We start from the raw sequence: 18,868 nt of genomic DNA on the forward strand, positions 1-18,868 counted from the left end.
TTGTGCCAAAGATATATAAAGGGATGGAACAGAACAAAGGGGGCTGCCAGTCTTGAGAAATCCATGGAGTTACCACCTGAGCTGGAGCTAACAAGGACTGTACCGGGGAAAGGATTGGGCCCAGACTAGGATGGAGTCTAGTCTCTGAAAGAAGCTTATTGCAACATCTCTAAGGGTGAGATTTACCCGTGTTCAGTTTCTTAATGTATTAGTCTTAGACTTGCATGTTTTGTTTTATTTTCCTTGGTAACTTACTTTGGTCTGTCTGTTATTACTGGGAACCACTTAAATCCTACTTTTTATACTTAATAAGTGATTAATACCTGGGGGAGCAAACAGCTGTGCATTGGGAGCTGGGTGTCTGGGTGCTGGAGCTAGGTGACCTGCTGAACAGTTTTTGGTTAAGTCTGCAGCTTTGGGGGTGTGGTTCAGACCCTGGGTCTGTGTTGCAACAGACTGGAGTGTCTGGCTCAACAAGACAGGATTCTGAAGTGCCAAACTGGCAGGGGAAACAGGCTCAGAGGTAATCTCAGCACATCGGGTGACAGTCCCAAGGGGGTCTCTGTGTCTGAACCCATCACACCCCCCCCCACACACTGCACGGGAACCCCAGAGCTCACGTCACAAAGGTACCTAGTGAAGTCAAGTAGCTCAGTACTGTGGATTCAGTGTCTGAATGACACGTAGTTAAGAGTTGGCTGAAGTGTTCATGGGAGAATCTGAGCACCAATCCTCCTAGTCCCAGTAGTGCCTGTCAGCTCACCAGTGATAGCTCCTATCACAGAGCCCTTGTCAACTCTTTGCTGTCCCATGCAGCCTCCTTGGTGGCTGCTCCCCTCCCTTGGTGATCCCAGGGAGGGGAGCAGGATGGCAGTGAGCTGCCCTGCTCTCCCTCTGCGCAGCATCAGGGAGCCTATGTAACTGGATCAGTTCTAACAGCACAAAGAGCCTGTAGCATTCTTATCAGCCAGGGGAGGTTTCCAGGATATTTCTGCCTTTGGAAGGCAAAGAGGGGACACAGATCCCATGAGCACGATCCACCCGGCACTGGGGACAATGTGAAAAAATATGAACGTGACCCGTCTGGCACTTACGACACCATGAAAGGATGTGGGCGTGACCCGCCCGGCACTGGGGACGCTGTGGAAGGACGTGAGTATGAACCACCCGGCACTGGGGACACCATTGAAGGATGTGGGCGTGACCCGCCCGGCACTGGGGACGCTGTGGAAGGACGTGGGTGTGACCCGCCCGGCACTGGGGACACCATTGAAGGACGTGGGTGTGACCCACCTGGTGCTGGGAATGAGGCTTGGGAACAACCTCCCAATAGGAGCAGCAGTGGGAGCAAACAACCTAATTAATTTCAAGCCAGAGCATGATACATTTATGAGCAGGGCTGTATGAGGGGACTGCCTGTTACAGCGGGAACTGGACTCCGTGACCCAGAATCCCTTCAGTCCTAAAATCATAGAGCCAGAGGGTTAGAAGGGACTGCAAGTAGGGTGACCAGCCAGCAAGTGTGAAAAATCGGGATGGGGGGTGGGGGTAATAGGAGCTTATATAAGAAAAAGCCCCAAATATCAGGACTGACCCTATAAAATCAGGACATGAGGTCACCCTAACTGCAAGGGTCATCTAGTCTAACCCCTGCCGAGATGCAGGATTTGTTGTGTCTAAACCATCCAAGACCGATGGCTCCAGCCTGCTTTTGAAACCTCCAGTGAAGGAGCTTCCACAAGCTCCCTAGGCCTCTGTTCTGTGCCATTGTCCCACTGCTCTTACAGCTTGGCAGTTTTTCCTGAGGTCAATCTGCTAAATTGCTATGCTGTAGTTTGAACCCAGAGTGCTATGTTCCTGTGTAGAAAAGGAAAAACAGCACAACGACCCACCAAGTCCCCTTCTCCCCCACCTGCCAGTCACACTGCATCAGTGCTGGAGGGACCACCTCTAGGTTGGCCAGTGCCTAGTGCCTGTTCAGTCCTTGGCTCTGCACAGAGACTGCAGCCCACGGGCTCAGCCAGTGCCAGCTCAGGGGATGGGTTCTGTGCTGCTGGCACCTGGCAACCGGACTGAGCCCAACCGCTCATTCCCCCTTTCTCTTGACGGGCCGACAGGTGGTAACAAGCAGTGACTCTCGACCTGCCCTTGCCCATCGGGTTATTGACATTGCTTGGCAGGTCCTACAGAGCCCAGATTCGCCCCATCCTGTTTGGATTGAGCTTTCCATATGTTTCCTTATTTGCTCAGGTGCCTGGACAGTTCTTCAGAAATGCTTCGAATTGGGACAGTGTCAATAACAGAAATCCCTGGCTCACTGCTCTGTTATCGTGGGCGTATCTGGTATTCTCAGGAATGGGGGAGGACTGTCCAGCTATTTTCTATTATTGTGGGTAATAAAACTGCCCAAGACTCACAAGCAGTGACTATTTCCTTCTGCACATGCAAATCTTCCTTGCTGGGAGGTAAACTGGGTGAGGACGGAGGTGCCGGCTCTGCTATAAAGGGACAAATCGCAGCTCAGTGCTCGGGAGCAGGCAGACGGAGCATTCAGTTTTCTTGCCCATCTGCTCAGCAGCACCATCAGAATGGGTGAGTTATTTTCCTATTCAAACCTTTCATTCTGCGCCAGAGGCTGGAGCCACCTCATGCAGGTGCAGAGTGCTGTGAGTAGGACAAGGCAAGGAGTGGTGAGGGAGGGAGAGAGGGGGGAATAGCTCAGTGGTTTGAGCATCGGCCTGCTAAACCCAGGTTTGTGAGTTCAATCCTTGAGGGGGCCATTTAGGGATTTGGGGTAAAAATCTGTTTGGGGATTAGCCCTTCTTTGAGCAGGGGGTTGTTCTAGATGGTCTCCTGAGGTTCCTGATATTCTAGTGTCTCTGCTATCTACCAACTGGGGCAGTTTCCTTAATCACTGACAACACCTCTCCTGCCCCTGTGCCTGAGGGCACATTTCCTTCTGCTGGAAAGGAGCTAGGCTCAGCCCCTCCCATACTTGGCAGCACCCTGCTTCCCTGTGTTACAGAGTCACAGGAATTCTCACCCACCTCAGTGGTTTGTGAGATCCTCTGGGACACATTTCTGTCTGCTCCCTAGAGCTAAGTTTGTCTCAGGTTCAGCTGTGACCTGCTGGCAGCTAACAAGCTGGACAGTCCTCTCCCTGGCAGGCATCACACCCCCATCCTTTCCTGATGTGGTGTTGCCTCCAGCTGCAGTGCAGGAGTTGGTCTCAACCACCCTCCCACCTGGAAGCATGTGGCTTCCCCCCTGCTGCAGAAGAATCAAGGAGACTCTCTCCCATTCTCTCAGCAGTTCCTGAGACCTGACCCTTTCCCTCAGGGGTCCCAGCATAAAACTCCCTCCTGCTCCAGGCAAATACTTTAACCTGAGCTACATGGAAAAAATCATTACCAAGGAGCAGGTGGAATAGGAGGTGTTCCATTGCCCCCCCAGTCAAAACACTTTCCAAACCTTCCCACACCACATGGATTCTAGCTAGTGGTACAAGGAATCGGCTTTCGCCCACCCCCACAATCTGCCATTTGGCCAGGTAGCATACTGGCCTTTGGGACCACACGCTGCTTAACTAGAGAGATCTGGGCCCCTGTATTCCCTGCCATTCATTTTGACAACCTTAACATACTCCATGGCTGGTTCTGCAGAGGCTAATCTCACAAAACCAATATGACAGGCTTCGATTCCCTGGGGGGTTTCTGCGTTGAGGACAGCAGAACTAACATGAGCTATTGGTTGCCTGCTTCCTCCTAGCACAGGGCGTTTATTCCTCAGGTGATCACACACTGGAATTACACTGATAGCACCTTTTGGGCTCTTCTGCTTTTACAGGAGATTTGGGATAGGAGTTGCCAGTAGACAAATGTTTTGGTATAAGAGAATGTTTAAGCTCCCAGGCCCTCTCTCTCTTCCCAAGGGCAAAATGGGACCCTCCCTTCCCACCAGTTTTAAACCCTCTTTCTGTGGCCTGCCCTCAACAGACGCCTGAGTCTGATCGAAGGCATCAGCTAAAAAAGCCACCTCATCCACAGACTTTACATCTTTGTCCCATAGACACTGCTGTACATCAGCCTTACATATACCTAGGAAATGCTCTGGAGCAACAAGATCCAACATTCCCTCAAAACTTGCCACCTCTTTACCCCTCACCCATTTTCCCAACAAATCTTTCATTTGTTTACATATTCCCCATTACTCATCCCAATATCCCTCATAATATTCCTAAATTTAACACTATATGTTTCAGGGGTAATCTGAAAACTTTGCAAAAGAGTATCATTAAATTTACAATAGTTTAAAGCGTCTTCAGTAGGCATTCCATTGAATACATTTCGAGCTTTACCAGTTAATTTTGCAATCAGGGTAGGAACTCTCTTATCATCAGGGATTTCATGTACTGCACACAGCCTTTCGAAGGTAGTCAGATATTCAGCAATATTGTCCTCCTCACTGTATGCAGGACATAAGTGTTCCCACTTGTGGATTTCTGTAGTGATGGGAGTCGTTGGGGTCGGGGGCCTCTGGTTCTGCTTCTCTAGCAGGTCCAGCTGGTGTTTGATCTCTCTCTCTCTCTCTCTCTTTTTCTTCCATAGCCCTTCTATGTGCAGCCTCCCCTTCTTTAAGCCTCATTTGTGCCTGCCACATTTGAAACTCGCGGTCCTTTTCCTTCTCGGCCGCTTCCTGTCTGGCCAGCTCTAGTTTTGTAGCTGCCTCACTGGTAGTCATTTTTCTGCTTTCTTGTGCTTAGTTCCCTCACCCGAAATAAACAAACAGAAAATAACAACACTGTGACTGCCTCCTGACTGTTCTTAGCCACTGCACTTAAAACTCACTTAAAATCACAAATATCAGTGCTTAAAGGTGAACTCTATTTGGAGTAACAAGCCGCACATACACCCTGCTTGGTGCGCCACTGTCAGGGCCGGCTCCAGGCATCAGTGCAGCAAGCGGATGCCTGGGGCAGCCAATGGAGAGGGGCAGCATGTCCGGCTCTTTGGCGGCAATTCGGCGACGGGCCCCTCAGTCCCTCTCGGAGGATAGAACCTGCTGCCGAATTGCCGCCAAAGAATGAAGTGGTGGTGGTAGAGCTGCCACCAGTTGCAGCTTTTTTGTTTTGTTTTGTTTTATTTTTTTGCCGCTTGGGGCGGCAAAAACGCTGGAGCCGGCCCTGGCCACTGTGACGTTCCCCTGGTGTTGTCTGGCTCAGTGATCTGCTAGGTCAGTCCAATCCTTGACTCGGGGAGCCAGCCTGACCCTGCTCTGCTGTGAGAACCCCACTCCTGGGCTGTTCACGCACAGCCTCTGGCACGTAAGCTGCTTGGATCTGTTAGAAGTAAAAGGAGCAGGTTGACCCAGAGGCGGATTTGAGTACAGGCTTATTTATTGCAATACTTGTTCCCCTCGACCCAGTTGTCGAGTAAGCACTGGATTGGTTACAGCACACTTTTTTTATCTAGTATGTAGTTAGTATGTAAAGGCCTACGTTTGTTACAGCACCCCCAAAACCCTTATTAAGTAATAGAAACACCCATACAATTTGTATACCGACCCCTATTTATTGTTCACAGCATTAAGCATGTTATACAGGCATTTTTACCTTGAAAATACATTTCTTTGCAATAATCTGTTGCTACAAATTCCCCTGATCAGCAGTTCTCAGGGGAGGGAGGAAGGGGCCATGAGCCAGGGCTTGTTTATGTAGCTGGGAAAGGAAGGGAGGGGGAGATAAGCCCTGGCTGGGATGATTTAGTTGGGATTGGTCCTGCTTTGAGCAGCGGGTTGGACTAGATACCTCCTGAGGTTCCTTCCAACCCTGAGATTCTATGATTCTATGGTAACATTACTTTTACCTTCTTTCACACAAAGGGTATTCATTCAACAACTACATTTTTCATGCAGCTGCAGGCCTTATCAATTCTTACAAGCAACAGGGAAGGGGAAATATGGCAGCTTATTTACCAAACAAAGACGTACTGCCTGCTTATGCCTTTATCCCCTAATGCCATGTCAGCACAGCAGCAACTTCCCAGGTCTTTATTTAACCTTAACATATCCCAACACTCCTCCACTCTTTTCAAAGAAGGGCCCAGGCGCCCCTCCTTCTCGCACACTGAACAACAGGCATTCAGGCTGGAGGCCTTGGTGCCAGCTAGCCTGATACCTTGGTCCACTGATCGTGCTACAAGGAGAGAGAGAAGGCAGGTCATAAAAAGGGGTAAATATGGCTTCCCGGGAGAGGCTAAGGAGCACATAATTTCAAACACCCCATGAATATGATCAATACTGCAGTTAATAGGAATAACATTCCTACAACATGAGTAATATGACCAAGAAGTGAATGAGTGTCCATTAGGCCTGTCCAAAGGGCACAGGCAATATCAGTCCAAGTACAATCAGCAGGCAGTTCAGTAGACAGTTGAAATGCATTTATTCCTCCAAGGGCCTTGGCTTCCAAAATCTGCGTTTGGCGATGCTTGACCTGGAGCTGCCAGAGTAACTCTATCACATGGTCCCAGTGGGTTCCGGTACCAACATAGTCCAATTAGTAGGTATTGTTGGGTGTCCTGTTACACTAAGCCAATGCATAGCTGGTATATGAATCTGATAAGTGGAGTTTCCCAGCTGCAAGGAAAAGTTTCCTGGTCCAAATCCCACCTGCTCCACACACTTTCCACCCTCCAAAACCTGGGCATTAAGCACAGCTGATCCCTCCCAGCAAATTTTATTTCCCTGTTCTACCGAATGCTGAGGGGGTACAGGTTCTGAATACTGCAGGGGTGGCGATTCCTGTGGCCATCCCTTCCAGGTATTTCCCTGTCCCACCCACGCGAGACCCATGCGTGGGTAGTATACCTCGGATCCCATTAGAAACCGTGTGTTGTTATTTGTTATAACTACTTGCCATACGGGTTCTTGGGACGTTTTTCATTTGCACCCACGCCCGAAGCCCGGCTGTAAAAGGATGGCTGAGGTCCATTTTCCTTCAGCCACTCCCCTGACAGTAAGGGTACACAGGCTCAGTGTACAGTTCCCCCCAAATTGTCTGTCAGGTGGCTCTAAAGGGCCAATACACCTTTAATTGATTTGCTACATTGGTCACCTCCAACCCAGATGGCCATAAACCCCGACAGGCATCCTGCAAGAGGTTTATAAGATGATTGGTGAGGGTTTGTTGAGCCTGGCCACATGCTTCTCCCCACAAAATAGTCTTTACACTGTTCACCAGTTCACTCATAAGGGATTCTGTAATATTCTCGAGGGTTAGAATAACATTTCCCAACAAAGGGTCTGTTGAGCTAAGTGCAGATCCCTGTAATAATCCCCCACATGTCCTGTAGCCCCAGGGCACATTCCAAGAGTTGGATTCGAGCCTCTGAGTCAGCTTTCTGCAGTGAGTTCCAACCTTCCCAGAGGTAGCTTCTGAGGGCTAGCCATTTTTGGATGTTCTTTTTTAATTCCCATCCAACCATTTCTAATGAGTTTTAAATTGCCCATAGCAGCATTCTTTCACCTACTTTGGTTAACTGAGAACAGTTAGCAAATGTAGTACACCTCTACCTCGATATAACACGACCCAATATAACACAACTTTGGATATAACATGGTAAAGCAGTGCTCTGGGGGGGGGGGGCTGTGCACTCCAATGGATCAAAGCAAGTTCAATATAACGCGGTTTCATCTATAACGCGGTAAGATTTTTTGGCTCCTGAGGACAGCGTTATATAAGGGTAGAGGTGTACTGAGATACTAGTCAGTGGGGAACAGAGCAATGGACATAGTTGGGGATTGGTCCTGCTTTGAGAAGGGGGTTGGACTAGATGACCTCCTGAGGTCCCTTCCAAACCTGATATTCTGTGATTCTATTATTCTAACTGGGCTTGTTTAGTCTGTAGAAGAGAAGAGTGAGGGGGGATTTGATAGCAGCCTTCAACTATCTGAAAGGGGGTTCCAAAGAGGATGGAACTCAGCTGTTCTCAGTGGTAGCAGATGACAGAACAAGGAGTAATAGTCTCAAGTTGCAGTGGGGGAGGTCTAGGTTGGATATTAGGAAACACTATTTCACTAGGAGGGTGGTGAAGCACTGGAATGGGTTACCTATGGAGGGGGAGGGATAGCTCAGTGGTTTGAGCATTGGCCTGCTAAACCCAGGGTTGTGAGTTCAATTCTTGAGGGGCCATTTGGGGATTGGTCCTGCTTTGAGCAGGGGGGTTGGACTAGATGATCTCCTGAGGTCCCTTCCAACCCTAATAATCTATGGTTCTATATGGTGGAATCTCCATCCTTAGAGGTTTTTAAGGTCAGGCTTGACAAAGCCCTGGCTGGGATGATTTAGTTGGGAATTGGTCCTGCTTTGAGCAGGGGGTGGGACTAGATGACCTCCTGAGGTCCCTTCCAACCCTGAGATTCTATGAGTCTATGATTTGTAAACCAGATGCATTAAGAACCACAGGTCTTTGGATTGGGGTAAACCACCATGGGGATGGGTGTGTCACAGACAATTTGGAGGGAGGTGGAGGAGTAGGGGGTGGTGGAAGAGGTTTAATTAGGATACATTTTCCCTTGGTCCAAAAAGGGGCAGCAAAACATGTCCAATTAAAAGGGGGTGTCATGCCTGAAGAATTTAGGGGAATCCAGACAGGAGTGAGATTTCTCCAGAGGGATAATGAGGTGGAAAAGGTACACACTCCTGCATAAACAATTGCTGTGTAGTTTGTTCAAAGTGATTTAAGTGACCATTTATTCCATCCATTTTAAAAATCCACTTTGCTGAACTATTGTGGGTATTCTTGGGGGCTTGTAAGGAGCCGTTATTAAACGACTGAACAAAACAATTGATTGGACCGTATTCATTTTGCAAGTATACTTGGCATCAGTCACTGAGGGTATCAGGGTCAGTAGATGGTGGGCTAGGGGAAGGAGGAGAGAGAGTGGATTGACATGGGGTATCTGTGGATATCCTGTGTGCCCTGGTGTGTGGTAGCACAACGGGTGTAAGTTTAAAATTACTGACCATTTCAGGTGCTTCGGGGAAGCCTGTACACCCTGATCCCACCTCTCCAAATTTACATTGGCGAGCATAGGGAATAAACCCCCAATAGTATGCAGTACCATAATTTGTTAAACTACAATTTCCTCCCTGCCACCAAGGCATTGTTCACCTTTGATACCAGGGCCACTGTTGGACTTGTTCTGGAGTGTAGTACTTCGATTCCCGTTGTATTCCAATGTCCTCCAGATTAGGGCTGGATAACGAGGCTGATTAAATCTGACCCATGCAGCCATGAGAAGTATCCACAGGAGTGGCCATAGTCCTGAAAAAAACAGAATCACTTCATTCCTTTTGGCATTTGGTGAAGGCATTACAGCGCTTCACCTGAGAGACATGAGCCCACCAGTGCTGATCCTCATGGGATAAGCACACCAGAGACGGATGAATCATGTCAGCTACCAGATAAGGACCCTCCCACCAGGGCACTGGAAAGGGGTGGGGCTGTGAGCACGATACATTACCAGCATCCCTGTTTGTATCTGATCCAGGGGATTGTGGTGTGGGGATCGTACCAGGCTTTGGTTTTGGCCCTAGCCTTGCCCTCTGATTGGGCAGCCTCCCTGTGTAGTATTCGGATTCGCTCCTGTTCCATTGGTGGGGGTGGGAGCAGTATTTCCCACCGAGGCATTGGTCAGCCCGTTAGCAGTTCGTGACTGAAGCCTTTGGCAGGCTGGGCTCGGATACGCATTAAAATGAAAGGCAAGAGCTTGGCCCAATTGGTGCCTCCCAGATTGGCACCCTTCCAAAGCTCCTCCTTGATGGTGCGATTCATGCACTCCACTTGCCCAGCGGCTTGAAGGTGGTAGGGGATATGGAGTTGCCACTCCACCCACAGCAGTTCACTGAGATGCTGCAATAGAGAACTGTGAAATGCTGGCCCTCGATCTGAATCCATGATTCAGGGAACCCCCCAGCGAACAAAGACCTGGGTAACAAGCAGTGAGACAGTGGTTTTGGCGGTTTGGAGTAGGGAAGGCTTCTACCCACTTACTGAATGTCTCCACAATTACCAGCATGAACCGATACCCAGCTTTAGTACGGGGTAGGGGGCCCACATGGTCCATTTGTATTCGTTCCCAGGGACCAGTCAAGGGTCACTCCATGAGCTTTCCCTTGTGACCAGCTGGAGCTGGCTGGTGTCGGGCACACTCCAGACATGCAGCTAGCCAAGCTTTAACATCCCCTTTCCAGGAAAGCCACCAACCCAGGCGGCTTACTGTATCCATCATTTCTTCCTCCCTTGGCTGTCTACCCACCTTAGAGCCATGTGCCCACCGCAGCAGGGTGTCCCTCCACCGAAGGGATATGTAGGGGACTCCAGAAGTGGACCACAGAGAGTGGGATACAGGTGCAGTTACCCTGAAACTGTGACAGGCCCAATGCTCCCTGCCTTGCTGCATGGGTCCTCATTTACACTTATGCAAAGTGGGGGCAAGCCAAATTCCCAATCATTCACTCCCATTAGAGGAAGCATTTGCACTCGGCACGTGTGTAAACATCACTTGATTTCCATATGTGCAGCATTAAAAAGGTTGGGCAAGCCAGGTGGTCCTGGGGGGATTGCATTGAGTTCAAGCCCACACCAATACTAACCTTGTAGTCCAGATGTTTCAAAAGTACCCGCAGAGTTGGGGATTCATCTCAGTGTAGGCATCTGAAATGTGGGCCTTAGTCTTGTGTTTCAGTATTCAAGACTTAAATCCTAATGGCCCAACCTTAACACCAGCTGTACCCAAGCATTTTATTTGGTGAAAGATTGTTACAATTAGATACAATAATCATTAGTCAATTGGATTAATTACAACCTCTATTCTTTACATGAATGCTCAAGAGTTAATGAAGTGGAAAGTCTGAGAAGTGGTACTAATGAGTTCTTACTGAGCAGAACAGACAGAAACATCAGACACAAGTCACAATTTCAAAACAGGGTGCATTTTTATTAGGATTGGTAACAAAACAAACAAAAAGCTTGAGCAGTGAATACATGACAGTTCCAGTGCTGGTCAGTTAAAATGAATTTTGCTGATCAAAGTTATAGAGGGGTTGGGAAAAGAACTGGAAACAGACTCTTGTTGCAGTTTTAACCATGAAAAGAAGTTAGCACAGAAATGTGGGCCACCAGGGATACGGCTAGCTTCTGATACTGCCCAGAGTTGGAGAGCCCTTATGTTCGCCTAAGAGGCTGTTTATTGCTACCTAGTAGCATTGTGGGTCTCTATTACCAGCTGTGTTGCTGAGTGAATTGTGATTCTCCATTCCCTGAAGGGAGCTTCACTCTGTCTCTTCACATTCTCAGCAGTCCCATGCCTTTGTCTCCTGCTCCTCACCTGTCTGGAGACTCTGACAGCCTCCGTTCTCAGCCTGGACACACACAACCTGCACATCTTCAAGAGATCCATCACTAATATCACAAAGACAGCTCCAAAGGCATTTGAAGATGGTAGGTAGCTCCCAAGAGATAGCTCCTGTTTCCCTACACAATTCCCCAGATGCTTTCTCTTTAACTGTTGGTTTGCATTTTCCCAGGTCAAATCCGGCTGGTGAATGGCTCCAGCCACTGTGCTGGCCGGGTGGAAATTCTGTACAACAATGTCTGGGGCACTGTGTGTGATGACGGCTGGGACTTAAATGATGCATCAGTGGTGTGTCGGCAGCTGGGCTGTGGGGCTGCAGTATCGGCACCAGGCACAGCTCACTTTGGACAAGGATCTGATCCCATCCTACTGGACGATGTTAATTGCAGAGGAGGAGAATCTGCCCTCAAAGAGTGCACCTTAAAGCCTTGGGGAGACCACAACTGTAACCATGGAGAAGATGCCAGTGTGGTGTGTTCAGGTAATGCTGATGACTGCCGTAACCTACCCTCGCCAGAGGGACAGAGGTTGGTGGGAGGCTATTTCCATACCCTACCCTCGCCTGGGGGCAGGAGGCTTTTGCTGTTCCTGACCCTCTCCCGGGGGTGGGGGTGGGGGTGGGAGGCTATTGCCAAATTTGCTGTACCCTACCCTCGCCAGGGGAGTAGAGGGGGCAGGAGGCTAGTTCTGTACCCTACACTCGCCCAGGGGTGGGGATGGGAGGCTATTGCTGTACCCAACCTCTCACCCTCGCTTGGAGAGGCCTTCCCCAATGCCAGTGAGCTGCAGCAACTGGTGCAGCCTGTGGCTTAGTCCCATATCCTGTGGTTTCCAGGGGGAGCTCTGGGGTGCACCAGGGGACAGACCCTCTCCTTTGTCACACTGGGTTAACCTCACTGACTCAGGGGTGCTACCCTGTTTACTTGGGTATTGGGGGAGCAGACTGGCCCATGTCAGAATCGCTCTGCTGTCCTGCTACCAGCATGGCCCAGGCTGCCAGTCTGGCTGGGATCAGGGGTGCTGTAACTAGGGGTGCTTGAGGGTGCTTTCCCCACCCCCATGGCTTGAAGTGGTTTCCATCCTATACAGGGTTTACAGTTTGGTTCAATGGCTCTCAGTACCCCCACTATAAACATTGTTCCAATGCCACTTGCCTGGGATCCCACCAGCTTGGGCACCTCCTGCTAGGCTCCCGATGGGGAGAGTGGCAGAGCTGAGGGAGGCCGAGGCCTACTCCTCACTGGAACCAGGCCATGTCTCTAGGTAGGATCGCCATGGTTACAGCTCTCTAGGACTTCCACCCCCCCACCCCGCGATAGAGATATGGTTAGAGTGATGAGTCGTGGATCTACATTGGGTGCTCTGAGGGCAGGAGAAACTCAAAGTGATGGATGTGGGGCACCATGGATAGAGGGGAGCCAGGAGGGAGCCAGACCAAGGGAAGGGGGAAATTCATGCTGGGGAGCCCAAGAGAGGAAGGGGGCAGGGGGAGACACATTGAGAAGCAGAGATGGGGCTATGCAGGTAACTCCAGAGGGAAACGATGGGTTTGACAGGATGAATTTATGAATTTGGGGAGGTGGCACAAGGGAGACAGTGGGAAATTTTCTGTATTCACTTCATATGCAAATTAGGGCATTTCATCATTTGCATAAAACCTCCAGCTTTCTGGACCCTTGGTATTAGCAGGTCCTCCAGCCATGCAACAGCTCAGATCTCCCCTGCCTCTCGATCAGACTGTGTCACCCCCTCCAGATCCCCTTCATGGTTTCACTCCCTATTTCCTCTTGGCCCATGGCTCTGATCTCATCGCTCACTCCCTGGTTGCCACCCTTCCCCTTTGCCAACAATGTCAGCTCCACACAGACACCCCCACTCACTCCTTCTCAGCTCAAAGCCCTTCCCCACACTGAGCATTGAGAATGGGGCGCCTTCTCCATCTGGCATGCCATGCCCCCAGCCTCCCAACAGTCACGTGTCTGTTAGACTCAAGCTGGGAGTCTCAAAAGTGCCTAAGGAAGTTGGTTACCCAAATCCCATTCATGTGCCTCACTCCCTTAAGCAGCTCTGAAAATCCCAGGCCAGGTTTACATTAGGAGTGTGGTACTGGTGTAGCTGTATCTGTACTGTACTGTACTGTACTGACAAAGCCCTGCTAGTCTGGTCCAGGGGCGGCTCCAGGCCCCAGCACGCCAAGCGCGTGCTTGGGGTGGCATGCTGCGGGGGGCGCTCTGCCAGTCGCTGGGAGGGCGGCAAGCAGCCAGCCTTCAGCGGCATGTCTGCGGAGGGTCCTCTGGTCCCGCGGCTCTGGTGGACCTCCCGAAGGCGTGCCTGCAGAGGGTCCGCTGGGCCTGTGGCTTCGGTGGAGCCGCGGGACCAGCAGACCCTCTGCAAGCACGCCTGTGGGAGGTCCACCGGAGCTGCGGGACCGGCGACCGGCAGAGTGCCCCCTGCGGCATGCCGCTGTGCTTGGGATGGCGAAATGTCTCGAACCGCCCCAGTCTGCTCGCAGCTTCCATCAGTAAAGCTGGCCTTTGCTTTCCCTACACATCTGGAGTGAAACAAGCCAGCCCGGTCAAAATGCAGTTCTGCTGGTAAAGCAGTGTCTTCACTAGGGGCTTTGCCAGCACAGCTTTGTCAGTCCAAGACCATATCCCCTCTCACCCCTGACTGAGTTGGCAGTGCTGGCAGAAGTCTGGGTTGCAGACCTGGCCTCGGCCTCGCTTCTTCCATGGCACCCACAAGAAGTGACCTCACATTCACTCAGACACTATTACACACACACACACACACAAAAGTATCACTCAACGTTACACCTTCCTCTGGGCTTCCCAGGACATCCTGTCTCCTCCAATTCTGTCATTTTGACTGAAAGCTCTTTGGGGCAGGGAATGTCTTCATGTTGAGATAAGTCCCGTGGGGAGCACTCTCTCTATCTGTCTGTCCATATACTAGCCCACCATCAGAGGGATCAGGGAGATCAGAAGAGTACTTGAAGCTTTACTGAAAATTGGCCAGAACTGGGGCAGGCTGCTGGTGTAGACCCGATCTGGTATTCCATAGGGTGGCTCGTACCTCATTCTCTTTGAAGGAGAGGGAGATGATTCAAGTTACCCTGGCCATCAGGTGGCCTGTTCCAGCCTTCCCCAACTATGAAGTGCAAGAGGTCTGTTTGCAAGGGGTGGACTAGCATTCCTCAGTCCTTCCAAGGCTTGTTCACCCTGCAGTACTGCAGACAGGCTGTTTGCCATCCAGGGCCTCCTGGAAGTTCTCTGGCATCAGGAACTTACCCTTTGGCCTCCATTAGTTTGACTAAATTGGTTGGTGTACCCAAGGTTGGATCCCTTTGATCTTTGTGGCAGGAAGGCGTTGGCCTGTCCAGGAGAACTATGTGATTCCGACACTGCTGAGGTCTAAACCCAGGACAAAAATGAGGCCTAGTGATTGTGAAGACCTGTAAATGTGGCCAGTAACAAGCTGGGGGAAGTCCATGGCTACCATGATGGCTGAGGCCTGAGCTGGAAGGCCGAGTGTATAGTCTCCACTGGGGGTGAAGTTTCCCAGGACAGTGAATCTTTGGGGCTCCCTCCCCAAGTCTGGCAGAAGCTCTGCCTGGTCCTTTGGGGATTGCCCAACCTGGTGTCCTGTTTCTACTGGCATTTCCATGTTTATTCAATCCCTGGACTCACGGATCAGGTGGGCACATTCATATGCCTTCACTGTACGAATGAGGCCTAGTTTACGTTACATGTCAGATGGGGATAATAGGGCCCTGCCACCTTCCTTACCCTGCTGGGACTGAGGATCTGAACTAGGGACTACTGGTAGCTAGGACTGGCATTGGGTTTCCTACATCATCTGCTCAGACATGGATGATGCATCCCAGATCAGGATCTCATCCATGACCAAGTCAGATCAGACCATAATCAGCAGTGCTTAATTTGTTATGAAAGAGGTGACGGGACGCCACTGATGCAGCAAGCCCATAGGTGCCAGGGCTCTGAACTGCCAAGTCTAGTGGTGCCGGGACTCAGTGTTGGCGAGCTCGGGCACAAATTAAGCACTGATAATCAAGGAAACAAGAAGGGAACAGACCGAGTGACTTGCTGATACCAAAGGACTATGGTAGATGTGGTTACCTTACTCAGGCCTCTGGCAAGTGATACCCTAGGAGGGACTAGAGAGGGATCCAGCAGCATTTCATCTCCAGGGAATATTCAGGCAGACACACACCCATGGATGCTGCATTTTCCCAGTAAGGAACACAAAGCCGGGCATCAATCTGTGCCACTGACCCAGCATGCAGTGAGCCTGTTCCCTTTGCTCTGCAGACCTGACACTACATACCAGCAAGGATGTCAATAGAAAGCTGCTCAAGCATTTTTCTCTGCAGTGATAACTCCTAGGCAGACTCCTCATGATGGAAATAAAACTGACCCCCCTCCCCACCCGCACTGATCCTGGATGACCTGAACATGGAGCGTGGGAATGGGCATGGGACAGCAGGGTGGGTAGAGAATGGCCTTGTATCATGGGTATTAAGAGGGGGGGACTTTGATGTTACAGGCCCTGATGGGCATGAATCCCTGGTGAATCCCGTCTGGGGCAAAAGCTGCCAACTGTGCTGGTTCGGGTGGGAATGGTCTGGAACAGCCTGGCCTGGCCCACTCCAAACACTTTGACTGCATATGGCCCCCTCAGTCTGGATTCTGGCCTGAGATGACACGAGACCCAAACATCATTTTAACCCTTTCCGACCTTTGTTTGCCCATGCAAGCATGCAGCATCTCAGCATTGCCCTGAATGTAGCCACAGAAGTAGGATCTGAAGCTTTAGTGCCTAGTTTCATGGGTTCTGGTTAAATCAGCCTCTCTCTCCTGCCTTCAGCCAAGCCCAAGGACTGCAGTGAGATCCCCTCAGGCAGCCCCAGTGGTATCTACCTCATCCAGCCCACAGGACTGCACCAGCTTGTGGTGTACTGTGACATGAACCAAACAGCCGGGGGCTGGACGGTCCTCCAGCGGAACCGGCACAACACGCAGATCACCTGGGCCGAGTCCTGGAGCACCTACAAGTACGGCTTTGGCAACGTGCACGATGACTACTGGCTGGGGATGGAGTACATCTATCGGATCGCCAAGCAGAAGGTCTACCAGGTCAGGTTTGTCATTCATAATTCAACCGGCACCATGAAATACGCAGACTACAACCTCTTCAGTCTGGAAGACGAGTCCAATGGCTACAGGCTGAGGCTGGGCTCTTACACGGGGACTGCAGGGGACGCCATGGCCCCAAACAATCCTAGCGGCGTGCATGACAACATGAAGTTCTCCACTAAAGACCTGGATCAGGACACTAACAGTGGGAACTGTGCGTCTAGCTATGGTGGGGGCTGGTGGTACTCGGCTTGTTATTCTGCTCAACTGAACGTCAAAGGGGGCATCACTTGGGGTAGTTTCTGTAGTGGGAACTGCCAAGCCTCCGCCATCCTCATCAAACCAGCGTCTTACTGTTAGTCACCCCTTCCCCACCCTCCTGTCTGCAGTGAGGCCAACCCTTGCTCCACGAAGGGATGGAAAAGGGTCAGAGTGTGTCATGGCCAAACCTCCCGCCCGCCCTCACAGGCCTTGCTGGGCGAGGTACCCGGGTTACCAAGGAAACAGGGCCACTTTCCTTCTCCTCTCCCTCCCTGCAGACTTTCCGAGCTCTTCTCCACTGGGCCCTTCCTCTTTGGGTTGATTCATTTTAATTATATTAAAAATCAGAATAATGATTTTGAAAAATTGTAGCTTCCAAATGTAGCAGCTCCGGGGAGAGAATGTGCATGGCCTTGTAGTGACTTTTCTTCGTACACTTAGTTCCTGGCTTCAGTGGGTGGCCACACGCAGGTGAGAAGGACACAAACCCAGACAGGTTTCCACAAACTTCTTTTTCTCCATCCTTGTGGGCATTAAAGCTTTAGAATAAAACTGCATTTCTAGCAATGACTTCTGCTTCATACCCCCATGCAGCATCTCGGATGTGCTCATACAGTCTAACATAGGTGACAATGGAACAACCATTCTGTGCTCTTCAGTTTCTCATCCCATTCTCCTCACCATTGAAAAGGAAAAGGTGAAATGTTCTAATCAGGGCATTTAATTGTCATTGCTCCATGTCTGGCTGAGTTGTGGCACAGCACAGGAAATGTGGCTGGACTCTGGAGTTTCATACTAGGGAAACTCATTCCTTATTCAGCACTGCATTATTACTCCAGGTTTGCATGGGTATAGTGCCACCGGCTTCAGTGGAGTTACTCCTAGTTTACACTGGTGTAAGGGAAAGGAGAATGAGGCCTCTTGGCTTCACTGATATTACAGCAGGGCCTGACTGCACGCTGCCCTGTGCCTTGTGGAGTCCCTTACTTCCATGCAAAGTGAGTTCTATTGGGTGTGAAATGCTGTTTCCATTTGACCCCCTCTTGCACAGGTGTAAATGGCTGTATGACCAGCCAGGCAGGGGATTCTCTCACTGCTCCAATTCCAATTCCTGATGTGCCTGTGCTCCCATAGCTAGTTCAAACACTGCCCCTCCCTGCTCCTGAGTAACCATATTGAGGCAGAGGAGAGCCTGTCCATGGGCTTTCTCCCAGGCCCACAGGCAGAAAGCCAGGACTCACCATTCCCCAGTTCAGTGAGGAGATGTAGAGCCGAGTGTCATGCACACACACAATGCCTGCTCCTCCCTTGTGTTCTCATTTTCCCTTGGGCAAAGGGAGTGCCAGCTGTTCGGGCTGCAGCCCACACTGCATGCCAGCTGAGAACCTGTAGCTCCATCTGCGTTACAGGCAGATCCTCAGCTATGGCCAAGGAGAACACAGCACAAATGAGGGCTCAATTGCTGCTCTAAATTGGGCCAACCAGCAATGGCCCTCCTATACGTCCCCTTTCCTAGCCACATTCCCTATAGTGGCAGCCACAGCAGCAGCTCTAGTGACCCTCCAAGGCTGGAGTGACCCTCCCCTGGCTGAGGTAGGGCTGCTTTGGGCGAGAGTGCAGTGACACAAACAGGGCCGCCCAGAGGGGGGGGGCAAGAGGGGCAATTTGCCCCAGGCCCCGAGCCCCACAGGGGCCCCCACGAGAGTTTTTCAGGGCCCCTGGAGCGGGGTCCCTCACTCGCTCCGGGGGCCCCGGAAAACTCTTGCGGGGCCGAGCGCAGGAACTCCTTCGCTCCCGGTCCTCGCCGGCAGGGGGTCCTTCCGCCACGGAGCGGAAGGACCCCCCGCCGGCGAATTACCGCCAAAGACGGAGCGGGACCCGCCGCCGAAGTTCAGCTCGGTCTTCGGCGGTAATTCGCCGGCGGGGGGCCGTTCCCTTCCGGGACCCGCCGCCGAAGTGCCCCGAAGACCCGTGGCGGGGACCCACTCCGCCGAATTACCGCCGAAGACCGGGCTGCGCTTCGGCGGCGGGTC

General features: G+C 51.1%; 1 protein-coding gene across 1 annotated transcript; it reads left to right on the plus strand.

The window, feature by feature from the left end:
- Window positions 1-1,100: 1,100 nt before the first annotated feature.
- On the plus strand, window positions 1,101-17,214 carry LOC120387532. The gene is made up of 4 exons (XM_039508445.1): window positions 1,101-1,236; window positions 11,361-11,504; window positions 11,591-11,899; window positions 16,306-17,214. The coding sequence occupies exons 1-4, from the start codon at window positions 1,101-1,103 to the stop codon at window positions 16,932-16,934; spliced, it is 1,218 nt and encodes a 405-aa protein (XP_039364379.1). The 3' UTR covers window positions 16,935-17,214.
- The last annotated feature ends 1,654 nt before the right edge of the window (window positions 17,215-18,868 follow it).

This window comes from Mauremys reevesii, linkage group 20, assembly GCF_016161935.1.
Source record: "Mauremys reevesii isolate NIE-2019 linkage group 20, ASM1616193v1, whole genome shotgun sequence".
Classification (NCBI taxonomy): domain Eukaryota; kingdom Metazoa; phylum Chordata; order Testudines; family Geoemydidae; genus Mauremys; species Mauremys reevesii.